The 24,708-nt window shown below is 36.0% G+C and overlaps 4 protein-coding genes across 4 annotated transcripts; 2 read left to right on the forward strand and 2 right to left on the reverse strand.

Annotated features, from left to right (window-relative positions):
* Positions 1–435: 435 nt before the first annotated feature.
* Positions 436–3,987, reverse strand: LOC140797714 (serine decarboxylase 1-like). The gene is made up of 5 exons (XM_073151347.1): positions 3,687–3,987; positions 1,748–1,979; positions 1,394–1,587; positions 1,178–1,311; positions 436–1,003 (listed from the first exon to the last, which is right to left on the reverse strand). The coding sequence occupies exons 1-5, from the start codon at positions 3,985–3,987 to the stop codon at positions 437–439; spliced, it is 1,428 nt and encodes a 475-aa protein (XP_073007448.1). The 3' UTR covers position 436.
* Positions 3,988–9,009: 5,022 nt separating this feature from the next.
* Positions 9,010–9,865, reverse strand: LOC140797936 (putative germin-like protein 2-1). Its single transcript, XM_073151645.1, has one exon. It carries the CDS (start codon positions 9,794–9,796, stop codon positions 9,140–9,142), a length of 657 nt encoding a protein of 218 aa, XP_073007746.1. The 5' UTR covers positions 9,797–9,865; the 3' UTR covers positions 9,010–9,139.
* An 8,608-nt stretch (positions 9,866–18,473) lies between these two features.
* LOC140797947 (putative germin-like protein 2-1) lies at positions 18,474–19,346 on the forward strand. The gene has a single exon (XM_073151656.1). It carries the CDS (start codon positions 18,532–18,534, stop codon positions 19,192–19,194), a length of 663 nt encoding a protein of 220 aa, XP_073007757.1. The 5' UTR covers positions 18,474–18,531; the 3' UTR covers positions 19,195–19,346.
* A 3,068-nt stretch (positions 19,347–22,414) lies between these two features.
* Positions 22,415–23,325, forward strand: LOC140797942 (putative germin-like protein 2-1). The gene has a single exon (XM_073151651.1). The coding sequence runs from the start codon at positions 22,496–22,498 to the stop codon at positions 23,150–23,152; it is 657 nt and encodes a 218-aa protein (XP_073007752.1). The 5' UTR covers positions 22,415–22,495; the 3' UTR covers positions 23,153–23,325.
* The last annotated feature ends 1,383 nt before the right edge of the window (positions 23,326–24,708 follow it).

Genomic DNA, 24,708 nt, shown 5'->3' on the forward strand with positions numbered 1-24,708 from the left:
TGCTCAGGAGGACATCCCTTGGACTATCCGGCCTTGGATCTTGAACTGTATCCATCTCTCTTCCTTCTTCTCACAACTTACAATCTTATTCACCAGCCATGCAAACAATTCAATTGTGCATGTGCTAACCTGCTATGCTATTTTATTTAAATCTTGTATGGTGGAAGCTACTCCTCATAGTAGCTAACATTCTACAGAAGTTAATGAATGCTGATATGGTCTTTCTCTCAAAAAAATGATATTAAAAATAAAATACTAAATTCATAATATAACGTCGATCGATAAATATTAAATAGATAGGATGTAAATAATAATAAAAACAAAATACTGGGTGTTTTATTATGAATCCCCTCCACCCGAAGCAACCCAAACAAGTTATTTCAAATTATTTCATCGCATCAAACAACAAACAAGAAGCAAGCCTTCGCTCAGCGGGTCAGTTATGCAGACCACAGAGGCAGTTCTGTTGGCCTACATCTGCTGCAATACAAGGAGATGGGATCTTTCCGTCCGGGTACCAGGTTGCACGCTTTTCAACCAGTTCATTTAAGAAATAATCAAGCTTCTCAATGGTGGCATTGGGCATCACTACCACATGAGCAATGTTCCCCTCGCAAGCAAGCTGCCACCGGCGGATAAAATCCTCGTCCTTTGGCCTCTCAAATACCACAGTGCTACTAAGCTCATTAAGCATGGCACTAATTCCTGCTCCTTTAAGACGATCTTTTAGATAGTGTGCATTTCTCAAGCACTTTTGGACTTCCTTCTGAAACCCTCTATAGCCTTTCTTGTTCAGTGTGTACCAGAGGAAGATAGGGGCGTGACCATTTCGGCTTCCCATGATGGTGGCATCCCTAGACGCAAGATACTCCACATTACTCGATAGGGCATTGATGTGCTTCAATCTTGTTATTTGCACACCACAAGGCATAGGGCATCCGACGAACTTGTGACCTGACACGCTGACACTCCCGATGGGTTTCTTAAATGTTACTTTGGGTGCCTGTCAATAAATCAACATGATAAATTAACCGTTATTAGAGGTTTAGTATCACAGAAAGTCATCATAAACCCACTGATAATGATGCACCCTTCGTTACACAAAAATCAAGAAGTTTGGGTATCTGTAACATGGGATGAAGGAGATACAAAAAAACAAAATGAAACAAGAACTTACACGTTTAACAAATGGCATCATCAGCCCAAATAGAGCACCATCACAGTGAATATAAAACCGATCTCGAAAGCCATTTTCTTCAAGTGTTCTGATCACGAGGTCAAGATCATCAACCGCTCCCTTCACCGTAGTTCCTGCAGGGAGAGAAGATTAGAAACAAAGATTTAACAATATAAGGAAACAAGTGAACGGTAAAATATATGAAGAATCGCTCACCAATATTGACATTTATGATGGCCGGTTTCTCTTTGTTTTGAAGAAGTTTGGTCTGAAAGTCTGCACAATTAATCTCACCGGAGACCATGGTGTCTACCTTGACACATTCGATTCTATACATTCTCGCTGCTTTGAAAACTGAGTAGTGGGACTCGCGTGAGGCATATAGAATTCCATCAGGAAAGACTTCCCTCCTGCCCCCACAAATTGCAAAGCATAACTGAGATACATTCAAGATATAATAAAGTACTACTTTAGATTTATTACCAGTAAACTTTCTATAATGTCCTTTGCCCACTAAACTTTCTACAATGTCCTTTCTATTAAGTTAAATAGCCAAGTAAGATTACTGACCCAACAAGAATACCATGCAAATTCCCTTCGGTGCCACAGTTTGTAACGTAACCCCAGTATTCATGTTTTTCTAGTTCCCAAAGACGAGCAAACCAATCTAAGACACCGACTTCAAACTGTCTGGAATGGACACCATAGTTGCTTTCGATGAAGGGATCACCAAGGTTGTTGATGGAGAAATGCTGCAATTGGGCGAGAGCGCCGTAATCAAAGTCTAAATTGAATGGGTAGCCTACAGAGATATCACGGTTAAACACACAGAAGATTAGACAACTGCAACAAAATATTGCATATCAAAAATATTTGATGAAGCATGGTAACCTGAACTTTGAGAGGGATCAATTTTATGACATCAATATCACCAGGAAGTATAACTATTAAGTTAGATTGATTAAATGAACACACTACAAAAAGATTTAGTTCAGATAACTACATACATAAACTCTTTCGAAAATTAAGTAGGTTAGGATAACTACAGAAAAAAAAAAGTTTTGATAACGAAATACATACATATATTTCTGAGGTATCAATTTATAAGATCGATATCACCGGGGAGTATAGTTAAACTGGTTAGATTGTTATAAGTGTAAAGATTAACAAAAGAAAAACAAAAATGTTTAGATAACTACATACACCACTAGTGCGAGCCACCCCCGCAATCCACCTAGGCAACCTGATGGTGGCGAGCAGGCCGCCATTTGTCTTTTGATAGTCTGGCTTGTCATTTAGCAACCCAAGTAGCTCACTTCAATACGGGTTGGAGTATCAAATGAATTGTTAACCACACTGAGCATGATTCTCTCAATCCAAACTCTTTTGGTACTAACAAATTACCCAAAATTGCTTTAAAAGAATTAGGCAATAATGATATCATAGAAAAAGAAAGAATGAATGAAAAATCAGTGACATCAAAATAATTAATCATTATATATTAATATGTTTCATATTTATATATTTTGTATAGACTCATTCTCAAACTCACTTTGCCCTAACACAATCAATCTCCCATCATCCTCTATTAAGCAATGACACCAAGTGACGACGGTAGCACGCAGTAGGTAACTTCTTTTCTTCTATTTTTCTCTTCTCTCTTCTTTACTTCTCCCCTTTCACTCTTGGTGTCGACAGATGACAACCGCCAACTTCTCTTTCTTCCCTTTGACTCAGTTGTTTCCTCTCCTCTTCCACTCTCAACATTGGCAAGCATGTAGAATAGCTTCCTTGCACTATCTTAATTAATTGTTAAATACTAATTAGGTAATTAGAATATTAAATTGTGAATTGGCAATTACTATAATATTGTAATTTGTAATTGCGTGCTTACTGCTTATGGTTGGCAATTACTATAATTATATTATTTAATATTCTAGTGTAGTACACTGTTATAAAATATAAATATATATTCAAAATTTTATATATATAAAAAAATATTAGACTTTCTTGACTTTCGCCTTCCAATGCCAACTTTCGAAATATTCAAAATTAGTAGTGAAATATATATATATATATATATATATATATATATATAGCTTGTGACTACCGTACAAGATATGCCAGATGCTAAAGCATCGTAGCTGTGCGATGCGGAGAACAGCAATATTTTTTCTATAGCGGTCAACATAGAGGTTTTATTTGACTCACTATCTTTACACTGTCAAAACTCAAAAGAGCTCACTTCAACACCACCTGGGTCATGATTCTCACATGATAAAAACTTTTTGAATGGAGTAGAAATTCTATACCTTCTCACTGTAATGTACTTGCATCGTACTGGAAACAAGATTCATTTTCTGCAATCCTGTTCAACTTATAAAGGCAGTATGCAGTACTCAACAAGTCAAGTAATATCCTTACGCAAATTTAGTCATCTCTATCTACAAAATTAACTGGAAATGTAAGCTTCATTCCAAACAATGCAAGAAATGTTGGATTATTATACCCAAATGATGCTTGGTCCTTTCCAGGAGAGATTTCCGGTATCTCGCCAGCACGCTCGTCATATACGCCTCCCTCTCTCCGGTGATCTCATCGTCGGCATCGGGCTCCTTAATTGTAAAGCATATTGTGTGCACATTCCTCCCTAAAACAATCTCACGCCTCTTCGCACTCCCCTCCTCACCTACCCCATTGGATTCGGCCGGCAACGGATTGGCAATCTCGTCCGGGTCGTAAAATTCCTCCGGCAAAGGCTCCCCTTTCTCGCCCAGATGCACGAGCCCATTCCTCAGGCTTCCCACCATGATTTTAACCTAAATCCAGCAAATAAGCGACGGGAAAATTCGAAAAACAAAAAGCGAAAAAAGCTGTGGTGATAGAGAAGGAGAGGGGAGATGCTAGAGAGGGAGAATGGTGACGGCGCGAAAGGAGGGAGCGAGTGAGGTGGAGAGGGTTTTAGTATCATTCTCTTTATAGAAGAACGGGGATGAGATCAGAGACGAGAGAGCTCGGTTACACGTTCTTGACGTGCGGGCGAGCTCGGTTAGATCGATTTTGGTCGGATAGAGATATCCGAACAGAACAACGTGCGAAAAACTTTGCAGCCGTACGTACGTGGGAGCCGTATCCACTTATTTTTTCAAATCGAGAATAAAAGCTTAGAATAGACAATGTTACACATGATATGATATGATATGATATTTATTAGGAATTTTTACAAATCTTGCAGTATATTTTACTTATTTTATAATTTACACCCTGATTTTAAAAATTTTATAACCCAACTCCTCAATTTTTTCTTATAATTTTCATTAAAAACCTTGATATTAGTTTGACTATTTAATATCGGTCCAATTACTATAAAATACTCCAACTATTTTCTCTCATTTTTTATATCCCTCTACCATCATCACCACCTACCTCCTCCACCATCGTCATCGCCGTTGAACGGGTAGGCCTCTTGTGGATTCCTCCAACTCAATGAATGAAAGGGGGGAGTAGGAAGGTCTATTTTCTTTCTATATGAAGATGAAAAAAGGAAAATGGTCAATTCTTTCTTACTCCAGAATATGACTAAATGAGGAAGAGCTCCTTATGTGGTATCACTTTACCACCATTTGAAATGCGCGAAACTTCGATTGGTGGAAGCCGGTCCATGAAGATGTCAAATAAAGATATAACTTGAAGAGAGAAGGAAAAAAGAGCAAACAAAGGATTTACAAGTCTAATGGGAGAAGAACATTGAACTGCATCTTAGTTAGCAGTACAAAACAAGCGAGTCATCGATCCGGGGAAAGAAAAGGTCTTTGACCATCAATCAAAGGAATTCGCTTAACTCGCTAGGCCTTCTCCACAAAGGTTATTCTTTTCCTCTTTCTGCTAAGGGTCATCCGTAGCTTCTTCGCTCTAATTGATCGTTGAAGGCTCTTGTTTGGGGCCTCCTTCTCATTGTTGCTGCTGTCGCCGCCCTCCTCCTCCTCCTTCTCCTCCTCTTCTTCTTCCTCCTCTCTTTTTAGCAAGAGAAAAATAGGATGAAGAAGATAGGGATAATTTAAGTATTTATAAATTATTTTATATATTATAATAGAATATTCTTTTTCTAGTACCGTCTAAGTTAACCCAGAGTATTAAATGAGAATTATAGAGAAAAAAAGAGTGGCTGGGTTACAAAATCATCACTCAAAATAAACCAATATTTTTTACTATAAAATATAATAATATTTAAAATATTATAAAATATTTAGATATTTAGAATATATTAATAATAAAATATTATTTTGGACTATAAATATGTAGGATTAAATGTAAAAAAAAGATAAAGTTTAATAAACGAATATTATTTACAATTAATATATTTAAATTGCAGCACGTTGCATATTTATCTCTCTAGTATATCATTCAAACATTGCATATCTATCTCTCTAAATTGCATATGTAATGACTTAAGCTAGTATTATATACATAATTGCAAGCATTACATACATAAAATATATTAATTTATTTGCTATCTATTCTATCAATCTACTTTAAATCAAATCAAAGGATATTTTAATATTTTTTTCTTCTTTACTTTCACTTTATATCACATTAAACATAATCATTACACTATTATTTTAAAATATAAGTAAATATAGGAATAGCTATTCCTAGAATAACACCCTCAGTTTAATAATAACAAATTAGACTTTATTATTCATATTCCACTCTATTCCCTTATGAACAAGGCCTAAAAGTTTTGTAAACAAATCGCCTAGTTGTTTTTCTGTCCCAATGTATTACAATTCTTCAACTAACTCATGTATAAAATGGTGATAAATATCAATGTGTTTCATACGTGGGTGTTGAACAAAATCTTTTGATATATTAATAGTACTCATATTATTATTATGTCATGTCCAATGTCATAATTTGTGCACTGTGAAGTATGAGACAAGTGACAATAGTGCCAATAATTAGTCCACCACCTAATTTTTCACTTCTACCAACTCATCTCACAATATGAATAATTTCAAATAACTCAATAATTAATATACTCACTACGCCTCCAATCATAACATTAAACACACCTAGACATAACAAGGGTTAAATAAATAAACTAACTTACACAATAATGACTCTATCATCAAAACTCAAGAATCTATTTGCTAATCAAGTCATTGAATACTTAAACACACCTAGACAAAACAAGGGTTAAATAAATAAACTAACCTATACAATAATGACTGAGGAAGGAGGAAGAGGGAGTTGTTGTTGGTGATCACCATTGCTAGCAATGAAGTTTACCTCCTCCCCAAAGTCGAGAGGTTAGCCATGGTTGAATGGTCTTAGTGGTTGGCTAGAAAAGAGAAGGGAAGAAGTAAAAGGAACACAAGCCACTGGCGTGAAGAAGATGATAACTTGAAATGAAGGTGCAAAGGCAAAGGAATCTATCCTACAACACTCCATGAAGAGAATAGAGCATTCCTAGACTATCAACGATAATGGTGGAAAGGACACTCCATGGCCGGAGGCCATGGAGGTTCCCATTAAGATCAAAGGCCACTTGGGATCCAACAAGATGACACAAACAACTTCCTTTGGAGGAGTTGAAAACTAACTGACTAGAGGGATGTGGCCTAGGTCGCCCACATTGATGAGACGCACATTGAAAAACTGATGTTGAAAGGTGACATGGTGTAGCCTCCCATACAAAACATTGGTATCCACGGTAAGAGGACGAAGGGTTGAAGCTTCTTGTATCAGTAAGGGGTCAACACGTAGCCGTCGGTTGAATCTTCTTGATTGGATAGAGATCTATTTGATCTTATGGTGCTTCGATGATCTGTGGCTTCATTATCGAACACTTTGATAGCTAGAAAACAAAGGTGAGAGAGAAGGATGAGATGAAGGGAAAAAGGCGAAGAGGAAAATTGTTAAGAGGGAGCAGGCAAGGCTTTAAATGGGATGGTCTCCACCCCGATGAGGGCAACATGAGACCATCCCACCTCTTGTAACCTCACATGTGCTTCAGTTGACTAGCCATAGAAATTTGTGGCTGGTTGATTGCATGCCCCATTTTTATCTTCTTTTTCAGCAAGGGGAAAGGGTGAGGGAGGGTTCTTACAATTATGTAGCAACTAATGACACTTTAGAACATTTGGACGGCACATGCAAGATAGTAAAGAAAAGTTTACAGATGAATCTAAATTGGAGGAGAAGATTTTGTCTATTATAAGTTCACTACCCATAAATAGAGATTGAAGGGGCTGTTCTATATAAAAGTTGGTGCATTAATGAGACAAACAAGTAAAGAAGATTTTCACCGGTCATTATACACCAAACAAATTTCAGGGGGCCATTGTAGAAATGGATGATAGTTCATGGAGGTGAAAATGAAATTATCCCTTCTCTTAATTCATTAGATTTTGATATTGTTACGATGGTGTACGAAGAGATTTGGAGTGTGTTCTTCCTTATAGTGATAAAGTAAACAATTGCATATTAAATTGGTAATAAAATATTTTCTTGAGATTTCATCTTCAATATATCCAAAATTTTGTCTCGAGGGTCATTAAGATGGAAATATGAACCTTAGATCATTGAGGTTTATAAGTCCATCTTATAATTGCTACATTAGTTCTAGTGATAGGTTCAGTCATGGATATGATTCATAGTTTTTACCATCAGTTTATGTGGGGATTTTTCTATGTATATAGTAGTAAATTTGTAATATAGTAACAAGCATAAGGTATTATTTATAATTTGTTCTCCCTGTATATAGTAGTAAAAAAAATATAAAGTCACTTTATTCTTCACCATAGTAGATGGTAAAAAAAAACCTAAATGTATGTAAATTAACGCCCTAGGAGATAGGATCTATCATACGCTATTAATAATAAAAGGCCGGAAGTAAAATGTAAAAATAACAATCTCAAACACAACTTTTTTATGTAAAAAAATCTCAAATCGGGTAAAAACTCATGGATCCAAACTCAGATCAAAATCAAGCACTAAAATCTGTAAAAATTAACAAGAATCTTACCGTTGATTTTCACAACTCAATTTGTATTAACCTTGCTTGTTAGACCCCGCAATGCACTGCTTCCCGTGATATGTTTCCAAACCTTAGTAATCCTCGAGGTTGATTATTTTGTCTCAGTGAGTTGATCGTTTCATCTTAGTGATTGTTGAGACGTAGTTCTTCCTAATCTGATATAGATGGATTGAGATGAGAATGTGTTCCATCTAAAGTAGAGAAATGATTTTCAATAGCCTCCAAAATATAATCTCAATATTGATCGATGGCTTCTCTAAAAGATGATTTTCAATTTAATGCTTGACAATACTAGCTCCTAGGTTAGAATAAGTCTCTTTATATGCTTCTTAAAGATAAGATAAATATCTCTTAAATATTAAGTAATATCTCTTAGAGATAAGATATCTTTTCAAAAATTCTCTATAAATTTCTTAGAGATAAGATAAATAGAGATAGACCTAAATCTAAGTTAAATCAGCCAAGGCACTCGAAAGCTGAGCAGGATAGTTGAATGCGAGTTGTTATTTTTGTATCTTTGGGTAATTTTTTATACTACTTTTACCATCATGATACCGTTTGAGCACTTTAATGACGATTATAAAGCTGTTTTGAATACTTTGACTTTAAAATTAATTTTTCACTTCAAACATCTTACAACTTGTGCATATGCTAATATATAATAGACGCATTATATAGATAAAAATTATATTTTAAAATACTATGTCAATTACATTAGTACAAATAAAACTTAACAAACCGAAACTCATATAGAAAGAGATGATATTTTTATTTGATGAATGAAACACACAGATAGATTTTTTTTTACAAAGAATAATTAGCACATTTTTATGTTAACAAACAAGGATTAGAAATATTGAAGGAGTAATTAACGAATCATCAATTTATGCAGCATCAACTCAATAGGTGGACTATCCATACGTCTAAAACTGCGCTTGTATCATGTCAACGATCTTCTTATCCACTTGGAAAGCCTTGGCCAGAATATCATCAGAGATGGGTGGTGTCGACCCAAAGACTGCATTTGCAACAGTAATCACGCCAGGGTTCTGGCTGCTCAGAGCTGCGATAGCCACGGCATTGCAAGTACCATAGTTGTACTGGAAATGAATGAGACCTTGGGGGAAGACAAACACATCGCCCTTGTTGAGGACCTTGGAGAAGAGCTTGTTCTCTTGGTTCGCTTGGTTTGAGGTGACGAAGCCAACGTAGAGCGAGCCTTCTAGAACCGTAAGTATCTCAGTTGCCCGTGGGTGGATGTGGGGAGGGTTGAGACCAAAGGGAGCAAAGTCAACCCGAGCAATAGAGATGCCCAATGTGTTTAGACCTCCAAGTTGGTTGACGTTAACTGCCGTGACATTAGACCCAACTTTGTTCGTCGTATTGCCAGGCTTGTCGAGACCGGAGAAGAAGAAATCTTCGGCCATGACGTTCTTTGGGTCCTTGCAGGCAAAACCATTCACAAACACCGGTGACATCTTGTCTGCGACACAGAAGTCCTGCAGCTGGCTAGGATCAGATGCAAATGCTTGGGAGCATGCTAGAACTAGAAGAGCGAGGAGGAAGAGGTAGGAAGCCATCTAGGGAGGTTGTAATACTTTCTCTTTCTTTCTACCTATAGAAAGAAGAAAGTATATATGTGAGAGATTTTGAGCAATGGATTGCAATGATATTTGATGATGAAATAAGTTGGGGAAGACTGGCTTATATAAGAAAGGGAGGTAGCTGCCATCAAGCTAACACGGAAGTGGGAAGAAGTGGTCAACTTCAATCCCTAACAACATGGAATAAGTCATACAAATAATAAAAGTCTGATCGCTGGCCTGCAAGGTGTGGACTTGGTCGATCCTTTGGTTAAATACTAGGTAAATAATGTTTGATTTGATGTAGTCATGCATAACTATTTCTACGCGGAGAAAATGAATTAAATTTTAATACAACAAGAGAGCTTCATCAACTTATCTGGAAGAACGCATTGATGAGCTTTATGTGAAATACTACGTGTAATCTTGAAATAGTTATATATGGATTATATTGGAAAATATTTTTCCTGTTATTTTTATTATTTATGTTGATTAAATTGAAGTAATCTCCTGATGCTTTTAATGGTAATCTTTATGCCTCTATTTAATGTGAGTATTTTTTTATCTCAGTGATAATTACTAAGCAAATCCAATGCAGCTTTGTGTTTCTGTTGTTTGCTCTGGAATATTTTATCTGGTTGATGGTTTCTGGAAAGTTGTTTTGTTGAGTATCAACTCATGCAAGATTGTTTGAGATGTTTTGAAAATTTTTGAGTATCGCCTTAAAGGTAGTGCAGCTTAGTAAGAATATGGGATTCCTAATTACTCCTTGCAGATGCTGGAATTCATGATTCAGTTTTGATTATAGGCTAACGTGGATGATTCGTTTGCTATTTTCATGTCTTGAGTTTGTAATTACCTCAGTCACTGTGGCTTGTTTTCTAAACATTTTGTTGGTAATCTTGCTGTATGCAGCCCATATATATATATATCCATATATTTTAAGCAATGTTAGGTTCAAAGTTATAACCGGAGTCATTCACTCATTTGAATTGCTCTCTTGAGAATTTGAAGCGATCCAAGTCAGATAGAATCACATCATAGGAATATTAGGCTCGATGAATCAAATCTAAATATCTTATTTATTCTGCTTTTATAGTTTAGTTAGAGTCTAAGTGGATTAGAGTTTATTTAATTTGCTAAATTCAGTTCACTTAACTTCTGTGTAGTTTCAAAAAAATATTCTACAATATTTAGGAGTTGTTCGAATATTATACTTGGAGAAGATCGAGACTTCCTGATGTACATATTTTGTATTCAAGGTTTTTCGAGATTAGAACTTTATCTTTGGAAGAACAAAGAAATATTTTGAGAAAGATAAGGAAGGCTGATTTAGCTAAGTCATGTTTATCTCTAAGTCAAGTTTATCATTAATATAAGCTAATAAAGTAAATCTTAATAAAAGGGTTAGCCTCTATAAATATATGGAGTGCCACTCTAATTGATTATCATTGAATTAAAGCATTGGATGAATCTGAGTTTAGCTAAATATTTCTTATTATCCTTATCTTTTATCGTAGTCATTATATCGTCTTTATCTTCATAGGAGTAGATCATAACCGTAGAACCCTTTCAAGCATCCAAACCCTGGCCACCACCTTCCTTCAGTAGCCACCCCGCTTTACGCCCATCCACCATTACCGACGATCGCCACAATGTCGATTAATTACTATTCTACCCTACTTCAACCTTGCTCTACTATTTTAAACATAACTTTCCATCTAGATCTCTGACTGACTTTATTCCAAATCCATTAGATCCGGGACTTCTGAGATTACCACTCTTCAAACTCTTCGGATCATTCTATGGACGGATAGTTCCAAATCTGGTTCGTAACAGAATTGAAACTTCTAGTTTAAGCAATGGATGGCTTAGAGATTAACTAGCAATCTGCTTGACAATACTAATCTTCTCTTTTCCAAAATTGAATTTCCTTATTGACTAATTTATTAATTAGAAGTATTTTCCTTGAATTTTTGAATTAGAATTCAAATTCCTTGTGTGTTTAAATCAAATTTGAATTGCACTTGAAATTGTATGAAATTGTTTTTTCTATTACTTGATAAGTTTCAATTTATGGACTTTTAGTTTAATAATTAAATTAATGTCATCAATTAATTTTTGCATATTTTCTTCAAAGTATATCACTACTGAGTTGGTTTGTTTGAAAGATTGGAAAAATGTGTATGTTGGGATGTTTGAACAAACAATTATATTGAAAGTTGTAATCTTGAATATTATACTGTTTAAATTGTAGTTGAATTGGTGGTCACTTTGTTGAATATTTTTTGAGTCTTGGCGTAGTTTTGTTACTATTACCATGTGAAAAGAGTTTATTGAAAAGTCTAAGCATGTTTATTATGAAATGTTTTAATTGAATTTCAAAACTACAATAGATGTGTAGAAGTTGCACCTTACAAAATGGGCATTCATTATTTGATATATCATATTCTTCATAATGTTGCATATGCTGAGTGATAGATGTGTAGAAGTTTATCATGTCCATTTATTTGAGGATGATTCTAAGATTTGGAGGGGTTGTAATTCTGAAAATCCCAGATCTAATAGCTTTTGAAGTAAATCAGAGATCCAGATGGAAAGTTATTATTAAAATAGTGGAGATAGGTTATATAGGGCAAAACGGTAAATATCCGACGTTGCGGCGGTCACTGGAGGGTGGCGGACGGCTAAGGGTGGTGGTGGACAGCTGTAACGTAGGGTGGCTGCTAGAGGAAGGTGGTGGCTAGGGTTTGGAAGTTTTGGACATTCTACGGCTATAATCTACTTCTAGAAAGGTAAAGACGATTGAATGGCTACAATAAAATGGTAAATACGATAATAAGAAAATAATTAAACTCAGTTAATTCTCAATGCTTGGATTCTTAGATTCTTCAACAAAGAAGCCCGAGCCTTCTATATACAGAGGTGGGGTACAATGAGTTCTACTCGGATTTAGCCCTAAAAGCTTATACGACTTGAACTAGTACTTGCCTTAGACTAACCCAAAAGGCTTATATAACTCGATTTAGTACTTGCCTTAGATTAATCCTAAAGGCTTAGAAGACTCAAATTAGTACTTGTCTTAAAGGCTTACATGACTTAATTGAACTTATCTTAAGGACTTACATAAGCATGAATCAATTAAAAGATAAATATGCTCGATCTATCAAGCCCAATGCCCTCATGATGCGATCCGATGATACGATCTCCCATTTTGGCTAAGGTTCAATCTCTTCCAATTCTCTAATCTGGACTAGATCTGGCATGGAATTTTGTAAATAGATCCCGAAAGATACCACCGTCGGATCGACATGAAATTTTGATATGTTGTATCCCTAGAAAAGAGATTTCTAACAAATTAAGTTTTAGGCGAATCGGATGTGGAGATCTCGAGATATCATCCGATTAGTGGACGGACATCAGAGGGTTTAATCAGGATCCGTGGATGGAGGCATGAGATCCTAGGTGATGGTGGTTGGAGGCAGACCGACGTTAATAGGGTGGCACCGATGAAAAATGGTGGTGGAAGGGTTATGGTTAATGGAAGGGTTAGGGCAAGTGTTGGATAGATTGGAAGAAGGGGAAGGAGAGGGCCACCCCTAAGGAACTAGGGAATCAGCTGGTCGAGGGAAGTTAGAAGCTGCGTCACCGGGGATTAAGAGAACGAGAGCGAAGAAGACGAAGGAGGCAAGGCAAAAACTCAATTCATCAATAATGACTCTATGGTTGCCATCCACATCCTTCAGAGGCTAACCAAACAATTCAAAAATAACCCTAAACAGTATATTTTTGCCGACCGCATTCGAACGTGCTCGATCACGTTCGAACACACATTTTATGTTCTCTGTATGTGCGAACACGATGCAGGCATTCGCAGATGCGTTCGAATGCCTCCATCCGCGTTCAAACGCGACACATATTTCGCGTTCTCTATTTTTGCAAACCTGATGTAGGCGTTTACAAGCGCGTTCGAACGCACTCCATCCGCATTCGAACGCAAAATACAGAAAACTTATTTTTCTATAAAATAAACACTAAAATAAGAATAAAAGACACTCCTAAAGTGTATCCATGCTCAAGGCATCCTCGGTGAAGTCTGAATCGTATCAATCTACCACACTTTCATACACCTTGTCCTCAAGGTGACTTGAGTCAAATTTACTGTGTTCGGTGGGTCATCCTCAATCAAACTTGGATACTTGTTCTCCTACTTGCCCAAGGTGGGATTCGGGTCTGTCTACATTGAATCCACTTGGTCTCAGGTGGTCGAACCAATTGACTCAATATCAATTCAGCAATAAAAATCTGGTGCATCTAATTGCGCTTGGGAGGTCGAGTTAGATGTAGTTGGTGGATCCAGATTAGTTCCTCCTAGTGACTCGAGTTAAGTTCAACCAGTCGAACTGATTGTTGGTTGTGTTCATAATCATTCTGCCCACTCCATGGATTATGATTAAAGTCAAATGTATCTTGGTATAAGCAAACTTGACTTAAGTCTAGTAGAGGGTTTTTGATCATGTCCCTTATTTGACTTAATTGAGTCCCCAAGTCTAAAGATGACTCACACTTGACTTGACCCCTTTGGCTCTTAGGTCCAACCCAGCTCATGTCTAGCAATTCAACCTGGCTTGATATGATCTCCTCTTTTGGCTAAGGTTCGATCTCTTCCAATTCTCTGATTTGGACTAGATCTAACACATAAATTTGTAAATAGATCTCGAAAGATGCCGCTGTCGGATTGACGTGAAATTTTGATATGTTGTAGCCTCAGAAAAGAGCTTTCCAACAAATTAAGTATTAGGCAAATCGGATGTGGGAATCTCGAGATATCATCCGATTAGTGGACGAACATCAGGGGGTTTGATCAAGATCCATGGATGGAGGCACGAGATCCTGGGTGATGGTAGTTGGAGGCGGATTGGCGTTAATGGGGTGGCACCGATGAAAAGTGATGGTGGAAGGGTTATGGTTGATGGAAGGGTTAGAGCAAGTGTTGGATAGATTGGAAGAAAGAGGAGGAGAGGGCCACCCCTAAGGGATTAGGGTGATTGGCTGGTCGAGGGAGCTTAGAAACGGCATCGCCGAGGATTGAGAGAACGAGAGCGAAAAAGACGAAGAAGGCAAGGCAAAAACTCAATTCATCAATAATGACTCTATGATTGCCATCCACATCCTTTAGAGGCTAACCTAACAATTCAAAAATAACCCTAAACAGTACATTTTCACCGATCGAGTTCGAACGCGCCCGACGCACATTTTGCGTTCTTTGTATGTGCGAACGCGATGCAGGCGTTCGTAGGCGCGTTCAAACGCACCAAATCGCGTTCGAACGCACATTTCACGTTCTCTGTTTTTGCGAACCTGATGCAGGCATTTACAAGCGCGTTCGAACGCACTCCATCCACGTTCGAACGCGACATACAAAAAAATTATTTTTCTATGAAATAAATACTAAACAAGAATAAAAGACACCCCTAAAGTATATCCATGCTCGAGACATTCTCGGTGAAGTCCGAATCGTTTCATCCGATCTGACCTGGTTCACATCAGAAACTATCTTGCATTTGAAGAATTATCCATTGTTCTAGTCAACTGTATTTCAATTTTCATATTAGGCAAATTGGATTTTCAGATTAAGACCTTGCAAGATAAATAATATTTGACATGTAAACACATAACCATGTCTAGATGACATCATTTATATGGAACACTAAGTCTATAGATGCATATTATGTTTCTACAGTGAATTGATTAATCGGGAGTTTTCATCTTTATGCATAGATTGCTGGTCAAAGATTTTTTTTGTATTTGTATTCGATTCTTATTCGATTTGTATTCATATTTAATTAAGATTTGATCAGTATCTATTTAATATCTATTATGTATCCGAAAACTATTCGTATCCCTTTAGTTAGGATATAGATTTGAATTTTGCTATCCGTCCAAAACAAATATTTGAATTCATATCTAAGTAAAATTATAGATCAGAATGTGAATTGAGTACTATCTGATCCATATATCAGAGTTGTTTTCACCCCTACTTGTATATATAAATTTTTGTTCCTGTAATGAGCATTATGTTAGGATCAACATTGATTGAGAGAGCTTGGTTTATTTGTGAATTGCAACCTAAAATATTTTCTCGATTTTTAGAACAAAAAGAAGGAATATTTAATTATTTGCTAGAAGTTGTTTTCTTAATTAGAACGTAAAAGAATACCTAAATTAGGAAATGTGAACACGTGCAATCTTGAATCTAGTAGAGCTCCATCAAAATATGGTATAAAAACTCACAATTCAACCCTCTTTTTTTCTATAATTCTTGTTTAACACCGTGACGTTATTTAGACTAACTAATATTGACCAAATTAATAAAATACCCTCACAACTACTTTTCCTCCTCTCTGCCCCTACTTTGAAAAAGGCATGGTTGCAAATGATGAACTTGAAATTCCTCTGAGTTATATTTATACAGATTCTCCTTCCTATCTTTTATTCAGCTCCTCCGAATTGCTACAAAGTGTAGTTGATATTTGATAAGCGTTCAGACTAAAATTTGAAAAATCACCAACTCGCCGGGTGCCTTCCACATGATGTTACTCACGTGAGGTTACATAGACGCCGAGAGGACTAGCAACATACGATTAATACTGCATAAGAATAAAATAGTGAAAATTAAAAGAGTTCATAGGCCACAATAAATCTGTAAAAAGTACAAAAGTGGGCAGAAACTTTAAATACAAGAATACATGCTAAAAAATAAGATAAAATAATAAAAAGAAACATAACCACTAATAAAATATTTATACAAAAAATGATAAAGGGTAACCACTTTGTACTTATGCCTAAAATTGATTTACCCTCTATACTTTAAAAAGTCTTAAATCTGTCATTGTACTTATGACTTTTGTGAACTATTAGTTTTTTAGTCAAATTTAATTAAATATCATAACTATTTTAGTCATTTAGCGGCATTACCTAAAAAATTCGCATGTTTTGCCTAATAAACACGATGTGGTATTTTAGTCAGTTTGACGGCGCTTAGCTAAGTTTGATAAAAAAAATTAACGGTTACATTTTAATTATAAGTATAAGGATAGGTTTGAGAAATTTTAAGGTACAGTAGAGTAAAATAATTTTAGGTATAATTATAAGGTAGCAAAATATATTTAATCCAAAATTAAAATATGCTTAACGCATTACTAGGTGAACTGCTAGTAGGCTAGCATGTAAACCTTATAGCAACGATTGTCGATCTATAATATATGACAAATATGGATGAGCTCAATGCTCTGCAAGTGGTATTATAACTAGCAGGATAAAATTAATATAAATACAGTCAGCATGAAAAGTGCATGAATAGCTAAATAATTGAACATCATAATAGCAATAAGTCAAGCACACAAATACTTTAGTTAACATTGTCCGACCAAACACATGCTAACTCGTTGCAACCCCATCCTAACTACTAGCAATAAGTCATACATGAGCATGCTAGCATGGATGCATAGAAATCACAGTAAATGCAGTCATATTAATCATCAAGGTAAATCAATCTATGCATCAACAAATGCTAAGACTGCCATGTCATATGTGAACCGTTCTAGTCGTCAACCTAGCACATCATATCTATTGATTCTGCAAGAGAAGATGGTCCATTTTTGCCTGGAGACACTAAATTTCTTAGTGATGAGAAGGCTCAAATTTAATTTGGGTTTGCTGCAAGGTTTGCACCATCATCTAGGAGGTCAATGATAAAATGCTAAGTTCATATCTAATTTTTAATATTTGATAAATAATAAGGTTGTATTCATTTGTGTAATAAGGGTGGAATAGGCATAACTATTATGTTTTTAATACTAGAAGAAGAAGGCGTAATACTAGTATAAGCTATTCTATTGTTTACTTTAATATTAGTATAAGGTGTAATAATTATATTAAATGTGATATAAGGTTGATATAAAAATAATGAAAATGTATTAGAAATTTGTGATATTTTAAACCCAACGACGGAAATACCCTTGAGTATATGTTAAATAGTAAATAGTAGACTTTCCTGCAGGTTATAACTTTGCACTAACCCCATACTGTGCGAAGTTATAACCCCGCACTAGGGTATAGTGTATCTAGTCGTTCGACTCAAAGAATGGTTATAAGCAAATTTTGCTTGAGCCAGCATGATCCCATTGACAGATATTTTTACCGACCAATTATATTATTTCATGTGAAGTTGTAAACGCCAAACTAGTTAGGCATGAACATTTCTGTTACACTCGGTCAATCAGGTTACCACCGACTGGGAAACATAGTTTTCAAGATAATATAGCTCTCATCAAATGTGTTCTTCCAGATAAGTTGATCTAGCTCTCTTGTTGTATTAAAACTTAATTCATTTTATCCGTGTAGAAATAGTTACGCATGACTACATCAAATCAAACATTATTTGCTTAGTACTTTAATTAAAGGATCGACCAAGTCCACCACTTGCTGGCCATTGTTCAGACTTTTAATTACTTTAATGACTTATTCCATGTTGTTAGGGATTAAACTTGACCACTTCTTTGCCCACTCCCTTGTCAGCTTGATGGCAACTACCTCCCTTTCTCTATATAAACCAGTCTTCTCCAACTTATTCCACCATCAAATATCATTGCAATCCATTGCTCAAAATCTCTCACATATATATTTGCTTCTTTTTACAGGTAGAGGAAGAGAAAGTACTACGTACCTAGATGTCTTCCCACCACTTCCTCCTCGCTCTTCTAGTTTTAGCCTGCTCTCAAGCACTTGCGTCTGATCCTAGCCAGCTGCAGGACTTCTGTGTCGCAGAAAAGATGTCGCAAGTGTTTATGAATGGTTTTGCCTGCAAGGACCCAAAGAATGTCATGGCCGAAGATTTCTTCTTCTCTGGTCTCGACAAGACTGGCGATACCATGAATAAGGTTGGGTCTAACGTCACTGCAGTTAACGTCAATCAAATTGGAGGTCTGAACACATTGGGCATCTCCCTGGCTCGGGTAGACTTTGCTCCTTATGGTCTCAACCCTCCTCACATTCACCCACGGGCGACTGAGATACTTACGGTTCTAGAAGGCTCCCTTTATGTTGGCTTCGTCACCTCGAACCAGGCAAACCAAGAGAACAAGCTCTTCTCCAAGGTCCTCAGCAAGGGCGATGTGTTTGTCTTCCCCCAAGGTCTCATTCATTTCCAATACAACTACGGTACTTGCAATGCTGTAGCCATCGCAGCTCTGAGCAGCCAGAACCCGGGTGTAATTACTGTCGCAAATGCAGTCTTTGGCTCAACACCACCCATCTCTGATGATATTCTAGCCAAGGCATTTCAGGTAGACAAGAATGTAATCGATCGGATTCAAGCTCAATTCCAGACCTAAGGATACTCCACCTAGTGAGTTGGCGCAGCATGACGCTATGATTCTCTAATTAGTTCATTAAATATTTGTAATTTCTCTTTATCTGTTGTAATTATGTCTGTAGAATAAGGCATATGTGTGCATTTCATTCAACAAATAAAAAGCATTATCTCTTTGTATACTATATTATATTTTGTGATTGATAAATTTATGAGAAAGCATAGTCTTTCGTGATGTAAATTGTTTAAATTTTTTATAAATGTAAATAGCACAAACTCTTCCATTTGGCAATTAAAATTGAAGCTATTTTAATTTGAAAAATAGTGTTGTAGAAATTTTATTCGAAATTCATTCAAATGAGATTTACTTCCATTCAAACGAGACAAATTTGTTCGAATGGAATTCTTCAAAAAGCAACATATTTCCAACATGGAAAATCCGTTCAAATAAAATCTTTTAGAGAGCAATATTTTTCAATGTGGAAAAGGTATTCAAATGAGATACACGTGAAACAATTAGGTGTTTAAACGATTTTTAACCCCTTCAAATCAAAAGATTGCTCTTTTCAATCCGAGTTGCCATCAAATTATGGCATTTTGGGAGCATATCTTTTAGGACTATATAAAGGAAGTCTTAAGGAAAATAGGTAGATGTTTGGAGACTTAAAAATGTTTTGGGAGAGCAAAAAGAGAAGAGTTGGAATAGTTAAATGGTGAGGTTTTATATCACATTTTGATAGAGATGTACTAGATTCAAGATTGCTTATACTCTTACATCTCATATATTTTAGCTATTGTTTAGCATTTAAATTGTGAAAACATCATCTAGCAAGTAATTAAGTATTATCAATTAGTACCAGAGCGAGATTCTCACCTTGGAGAGAGAAATCCTCTAGAAGATAGATCTTTCTAGAGAAGGATTATCTACTGTTAGACCTCCATTGTTCGATGGATCAAACTATCCATACTAAAATGTTAGAATGCTAGATTTTTGAAATCAATTGATGGACGGGTTTGACTTTCTACTCTTTATGGTTATAAATGTCTTACTATTATTAATGAAAATAGAAATGTTATTGAAAAACCTATTTCTCAATGAGTTATGATTGATTATGAAAACTCTAGTTTTAATAGTAGGGCATTCGTCGAATATATACTTGTGGGATTGCTAAGAATGCGTAACATAGTTACAGACCAAATCTAGATCGATCCGAATGTAAGAAAATTATGAAAATTTATTTGGCGGTAGCCTCGTGAGATAGGATTCTAATAGCTCTAGTTACGTCAATCAGACATTTAGATAAAAAGATATAATTAAAATAATTGAGCAAGATCAAAATAGAGTAAAACGGTAAATATCCGACATTGTGGCGCTCGTTGGATGATGATGGACGGCCAAGGGTGGTGGTGGATAGACATAAGGTTGCGTGGCTGCTGGAGGTGATGGTAGCTATAGGTTGGAGGTTGGGTTTCTAACTTAGATATACTCCTAAGAAAATAAAGACGATCTAATGACTATGATAAAAAGAGAAAATGCAAGAATAAAAAAAAACTAAACTAAATTAATTTTCATTGTTTGGATATACTTAGATGCTTGGATGATTAAAGCCTAGCTTTACTATATATAGAGTCGAGTATAATAAGTCATACTCGAACTTAGCCCTAAAAGCTTATATGACTCGAATTAGAACTTGCATTAGATGTTTATATGACTTAATTGAATTTGCCTTAATAGCTTACATAACTTAATTAAACTTGTCTTTGTGGCTTACATGACTTAACTAAACTTGCCTTAAGGGCTTACATTAAAGATAAATATAATTTCGCTAAGTCAGACTTTTTTATTTTTATCAGAATGTTTCTTTATTCTATCACAGATAGAGTCCTAATATGGGAAAACCTTGGATACAAAAGTTGTAAATCAGTACGTCTTCAATCTTGTTCAAGTCGCTTTATAATATTTGGTCGACTGATAAATATCTGCAAAATATTTTCTTAAAAGTACGCAGAAGTTAACAAACTTAGCTAATTATATAAACTCTAACGTCTAACTAAACTACATAAGCAAAATAAATAAGATAATAAGACTTGATCCATCAAGTCTAATGTCCCTATGATGTGATTTGATCTGACTCGGATCGCATCAAACATATTTTTGAGACTACCCATGAGGGGACTCCCTCCATTTAATTCTCAAAATTTCAATAGCTAACTACTAGATTTGAGACTCTACGTATAGATGAGAATGAAATTGTTAATGATTTCTATGCTAAGCTATCTGATATTATTAATTCTAGTTTAGTGGTGAGCAGATACTTGAGAGAAAAATTATGATTAACAAAATTCCTCATGTCCCTTACAAAGAGGTTTCAAGTAAAAGTGACTACTATAGAAGAGAGCAAAAATATTGGCTCTCTTAGAGTTGAACAACTTATAGACAATCTTCATACCTATGAGATCACCCTTCAGCCACCCTAAAAGGGTAAAGGATTTGCCTTAGCGTCCATCAAGGGGGACGATGATGAGTTTGATGAGGACTTTGACCATGAGATGATGGAGCTTAAGAAAAAAATTAGATAAATTTTCAAAAATTTGAAAGATACCACAAGCAAGAAGATCAAGGCAAAAATCCTAGAGAAAAATAAAAATTCTAGTGAAGCCCTCACTATCCGTATTATTAAAGGCTCAAAGTAAGATCAAAAGTTAGGTGAGAGAGGTTCAATGTTTTAGTTGTCAAGATTACGATCACTTTGCTAAAGAGTGTGCCAATCATAAGAAAAAAAAAAAAATTTCACAAGCCACCTACCAAGCCGAGACTGAGCGAGCAGATTTCAGCTCAGACTCTGCTCAAAATTTAAATTTATCCTCAATTTTTGAGCTCTCGAAAAGAGAAATTCCAGATTACACAGTATTTCACATAAAGCTCATCAATGCGTTCTTCCAGATAAGTTGATCAAGCTCTATTGTTGTATTAAATTTAATTCATTTTCTCCCCGTAGAAATAGTTACGCATGACTATATCAAATCAACCATTATATACTTAGTATTTTAATCAAATGATCGACCAAGTCCACTTGCAGGCCATCGATCAGTATTTAATTACTTGTATGACTTATTCCATGTTGTTAGGATTGAAGTTGACCTCTTCTTCTCACTCGCTTGTTAGCTTGATGGCAGCTACCTCCCTTTCTCTATATAAACCAGTCTTCCCCAACTTATTTCATCATCAAATATCACTGCAATCCATTGCTCAAAATCTCTCACATATATACTTTCTTCTTTTCATAGGTAGAGAGAAAGAGAAAGTATTACAACCTCACTAGATGGCTTCCTACATCTTCCTCCTCGCTCTTCTAGTTCTAGAATGCTCCCAAGCATTTGCATCTGATCCTAGCCAGCTGCAGGACTTCTGTGTCGCGGACAAGATGTCACAAGTGTTTGTAAATGGTTTCGCCTGCAAGGACCCAAAGAACGTCATGGCCGAAGATTTCTTCTTCTCCAGTCTCGACAAGCCTGGCAATACCGCGAACAAGGTTGGGTCCAATGTCACCACAGTTAACGTCAACCAAATTGGAGGTCTTAACACATTGGGTGTCTCCATTGCTCGAGTAGACTTTGCTCCTTATGGTCTCAACCCTCCTCACATCCACCCACGGGCGACTGAGATACTTACGGTTATAGAAGGCTCGCTCTACGTTGGCTTCGTCACCTCAAACCAAGCGAACCAAGAGAACAAGCTCTTCTCCAAGGTCCTCAACAAGGGCGATGTGTTTGTCTTCCCCCAAGGTCTCATTCATTTCCAGTACAACTATGGTACTTGCAATGCCGTGGCTATCGCAGCTCTGAGCAGCCAGAATCCTGGCGTGATTACTGTTGCAAATGCAGTCTTTGGGTCGACACCACCCATCTCTGATGATATTCTTGCTAAGGCTTTCCAAGTGGATAAGAAGATCGTTGACATGATACAAGCGCAGTTTTAGACGTATGGATAGTCCACCTATTGAGTTGATGCCGCATAAATTGATGATTCGTTAATTACTCCTTCAATATTTCTAATCCTTGTTTGTTAACATAAAAATGTGCTAATTATTCTTTGTAAAACAAAATCTATCTGTGTGTTTCATTCATCAAATAAAAATATCATCTCTTTCTATATGAGTTTCTATCTACTATGGTAAAGAATAAAGGGATCTTTTTTTTTACTACTATGTACATGGAGAAAAAAGTATAAATAATACCCTACGCTTTTTACTATATTAAAATATACTGCTGCATACATTGAAAAATCCCCACATAAATGAGGCTAAAAACTTTGAACCATATCCATGATTGAACCTATCACTAATACTAGTGTAGCAGTTATAAGATAGACTAATAAATCTCAGTGATCTAAGATTGATATTTCTATCTTAATAACCCCCGAGATAGAAATTTTATACGTTGAGGATGAAATGTCAAGAAAATATTTTAGTACCTCTTCAATGTGCAATTGTTTACTTTATCATCGAGAGGAAGAAAAAAATTCTACACATTTTAATCTACTTAAAATCCTCGAGTAAAACACCCCAAATCTATTTGTACACCGCCGTAACAATCTCAAAATACAATGAATTAAGAGAATGGATAATTCTATTTTCACCTCACGAATTATCACCCATTTTTACAATGACCTCTAAATATTTTTTGGTATATAATAATCTTCTGAACTATTTGAAATATTTTAATTGACCCCTTCCAATAGGGGGACCATTGTGTACTAAAAAAATATTCAAAGGATCATTATATACCAAAAAAATTAATTTAGGGGGTCATGTATAGAAAAAAGGGTGATAATGCAGGGGTGAAAATAAGATTATCCCTCAAAGAGAACTAAGAGTAAGAATAAAATCCTTTTATTTCTATTTCTTGATCCCTCGGCTTCCGAGCATAATTTGTAGAACAATCATGCACAACTTAGCTTGACACACCTGTCTCTTTGAATACTCTGGTTGACTTGCCTGTCTCATTAGTGCACCGACTTTTATATAGGTGTAAAGATGATAGACAATTTATTAAGGTTGATAGCTTGGTCAGACAAGAGATAGTACTTATCAGTAATGGTTTTGAACTTAGAAGCTTCACCAATAGTTGATTAGATCATTGGTAAACATTAAAGGCTTTAATGCTGGTGCTCCTCTAGCAGTGTCACATCACTGATTCCGTCGATGTTAGCTTCTTTCTGAAGGAGTAAAGAGAGAATGTTAGAACCGATTATGAATAGATAGGGGAGAGAGGGCACTCTTGACGGTCCTCTAAAGAGCTTGAATATACCATTATAACCTCGCACTAACCTCTCCCTGTGAAGAGTTATAACCCCGCACTCGGGTGTGTAGGGTATTACCCCGTACTCTGTTGTGTAGGGTATTACCCCGCACTCATGTGTTCATTGATGTTACCAAACTCAGATCTATCACTCCTTCCTTTCATTCTTCTTCTCCTTCTATCTCCTTAGTCTACGACTGAGATTTGAGGCCAAAACCAACATCGCAGCTCTGGC

Source organism: Typha latifolia, chromosome 11, assembly GCF_019914945.1.
Source record: "Typha latifolia isolate L0001 chromosome 11, TyphaL0001v2, whole genome shotgun sequence".
Lineage (NCBI taxonomy): Eukaryota > Viridiplantae > Streptophyta > Magnoliopsida > Poales > Typhaceae > Typha > Typha latifolia.

Coding starts and splice junctions, on each gene's coding strand:
- LOC140797947 (XM_073151656.1), top strand. CDS start 18,532: ATGTCTTCCCACCACTTCCTCCTCGCTCTTCTAGTTTTAGCCTGCTCT.
- LOC140797942 (XM_073151651.1), top strand. CDS start 22,496: ATGGCTTCCTACATCTTCCTCCTCGCTCTTCTAGTTCTAGAATGCTCC.
- LOC140797936 (XM_073151645.1), bottom strand. CDS start 9,796: ATGGCTTCCTACCTCTTCCTCCTCGCTCTTCTAGTTCTAGCATGCTCC.
- LOC140797714 (XM_073151347.1), bottom strand. CDS start 3,987: ATGGTGGGAAGCCTGAGGAATGGGCTCGTGCATCTGGGCGAGAAAGGG. Junction 1,980..3,686: donor AAGGACCAAGCATCATTTGG/GTATAATAATCC, acceptor ATATCTCTGTAG/GCTACCCATTCAATTTAGAC. Junction 1,588..1,747: donor TTGCATGGTATTCTTGTTGG/GTCAGTAATCTT, acceptor TTGTGGGGGCAG/GAGGGAAGTCTTTCCTGATG.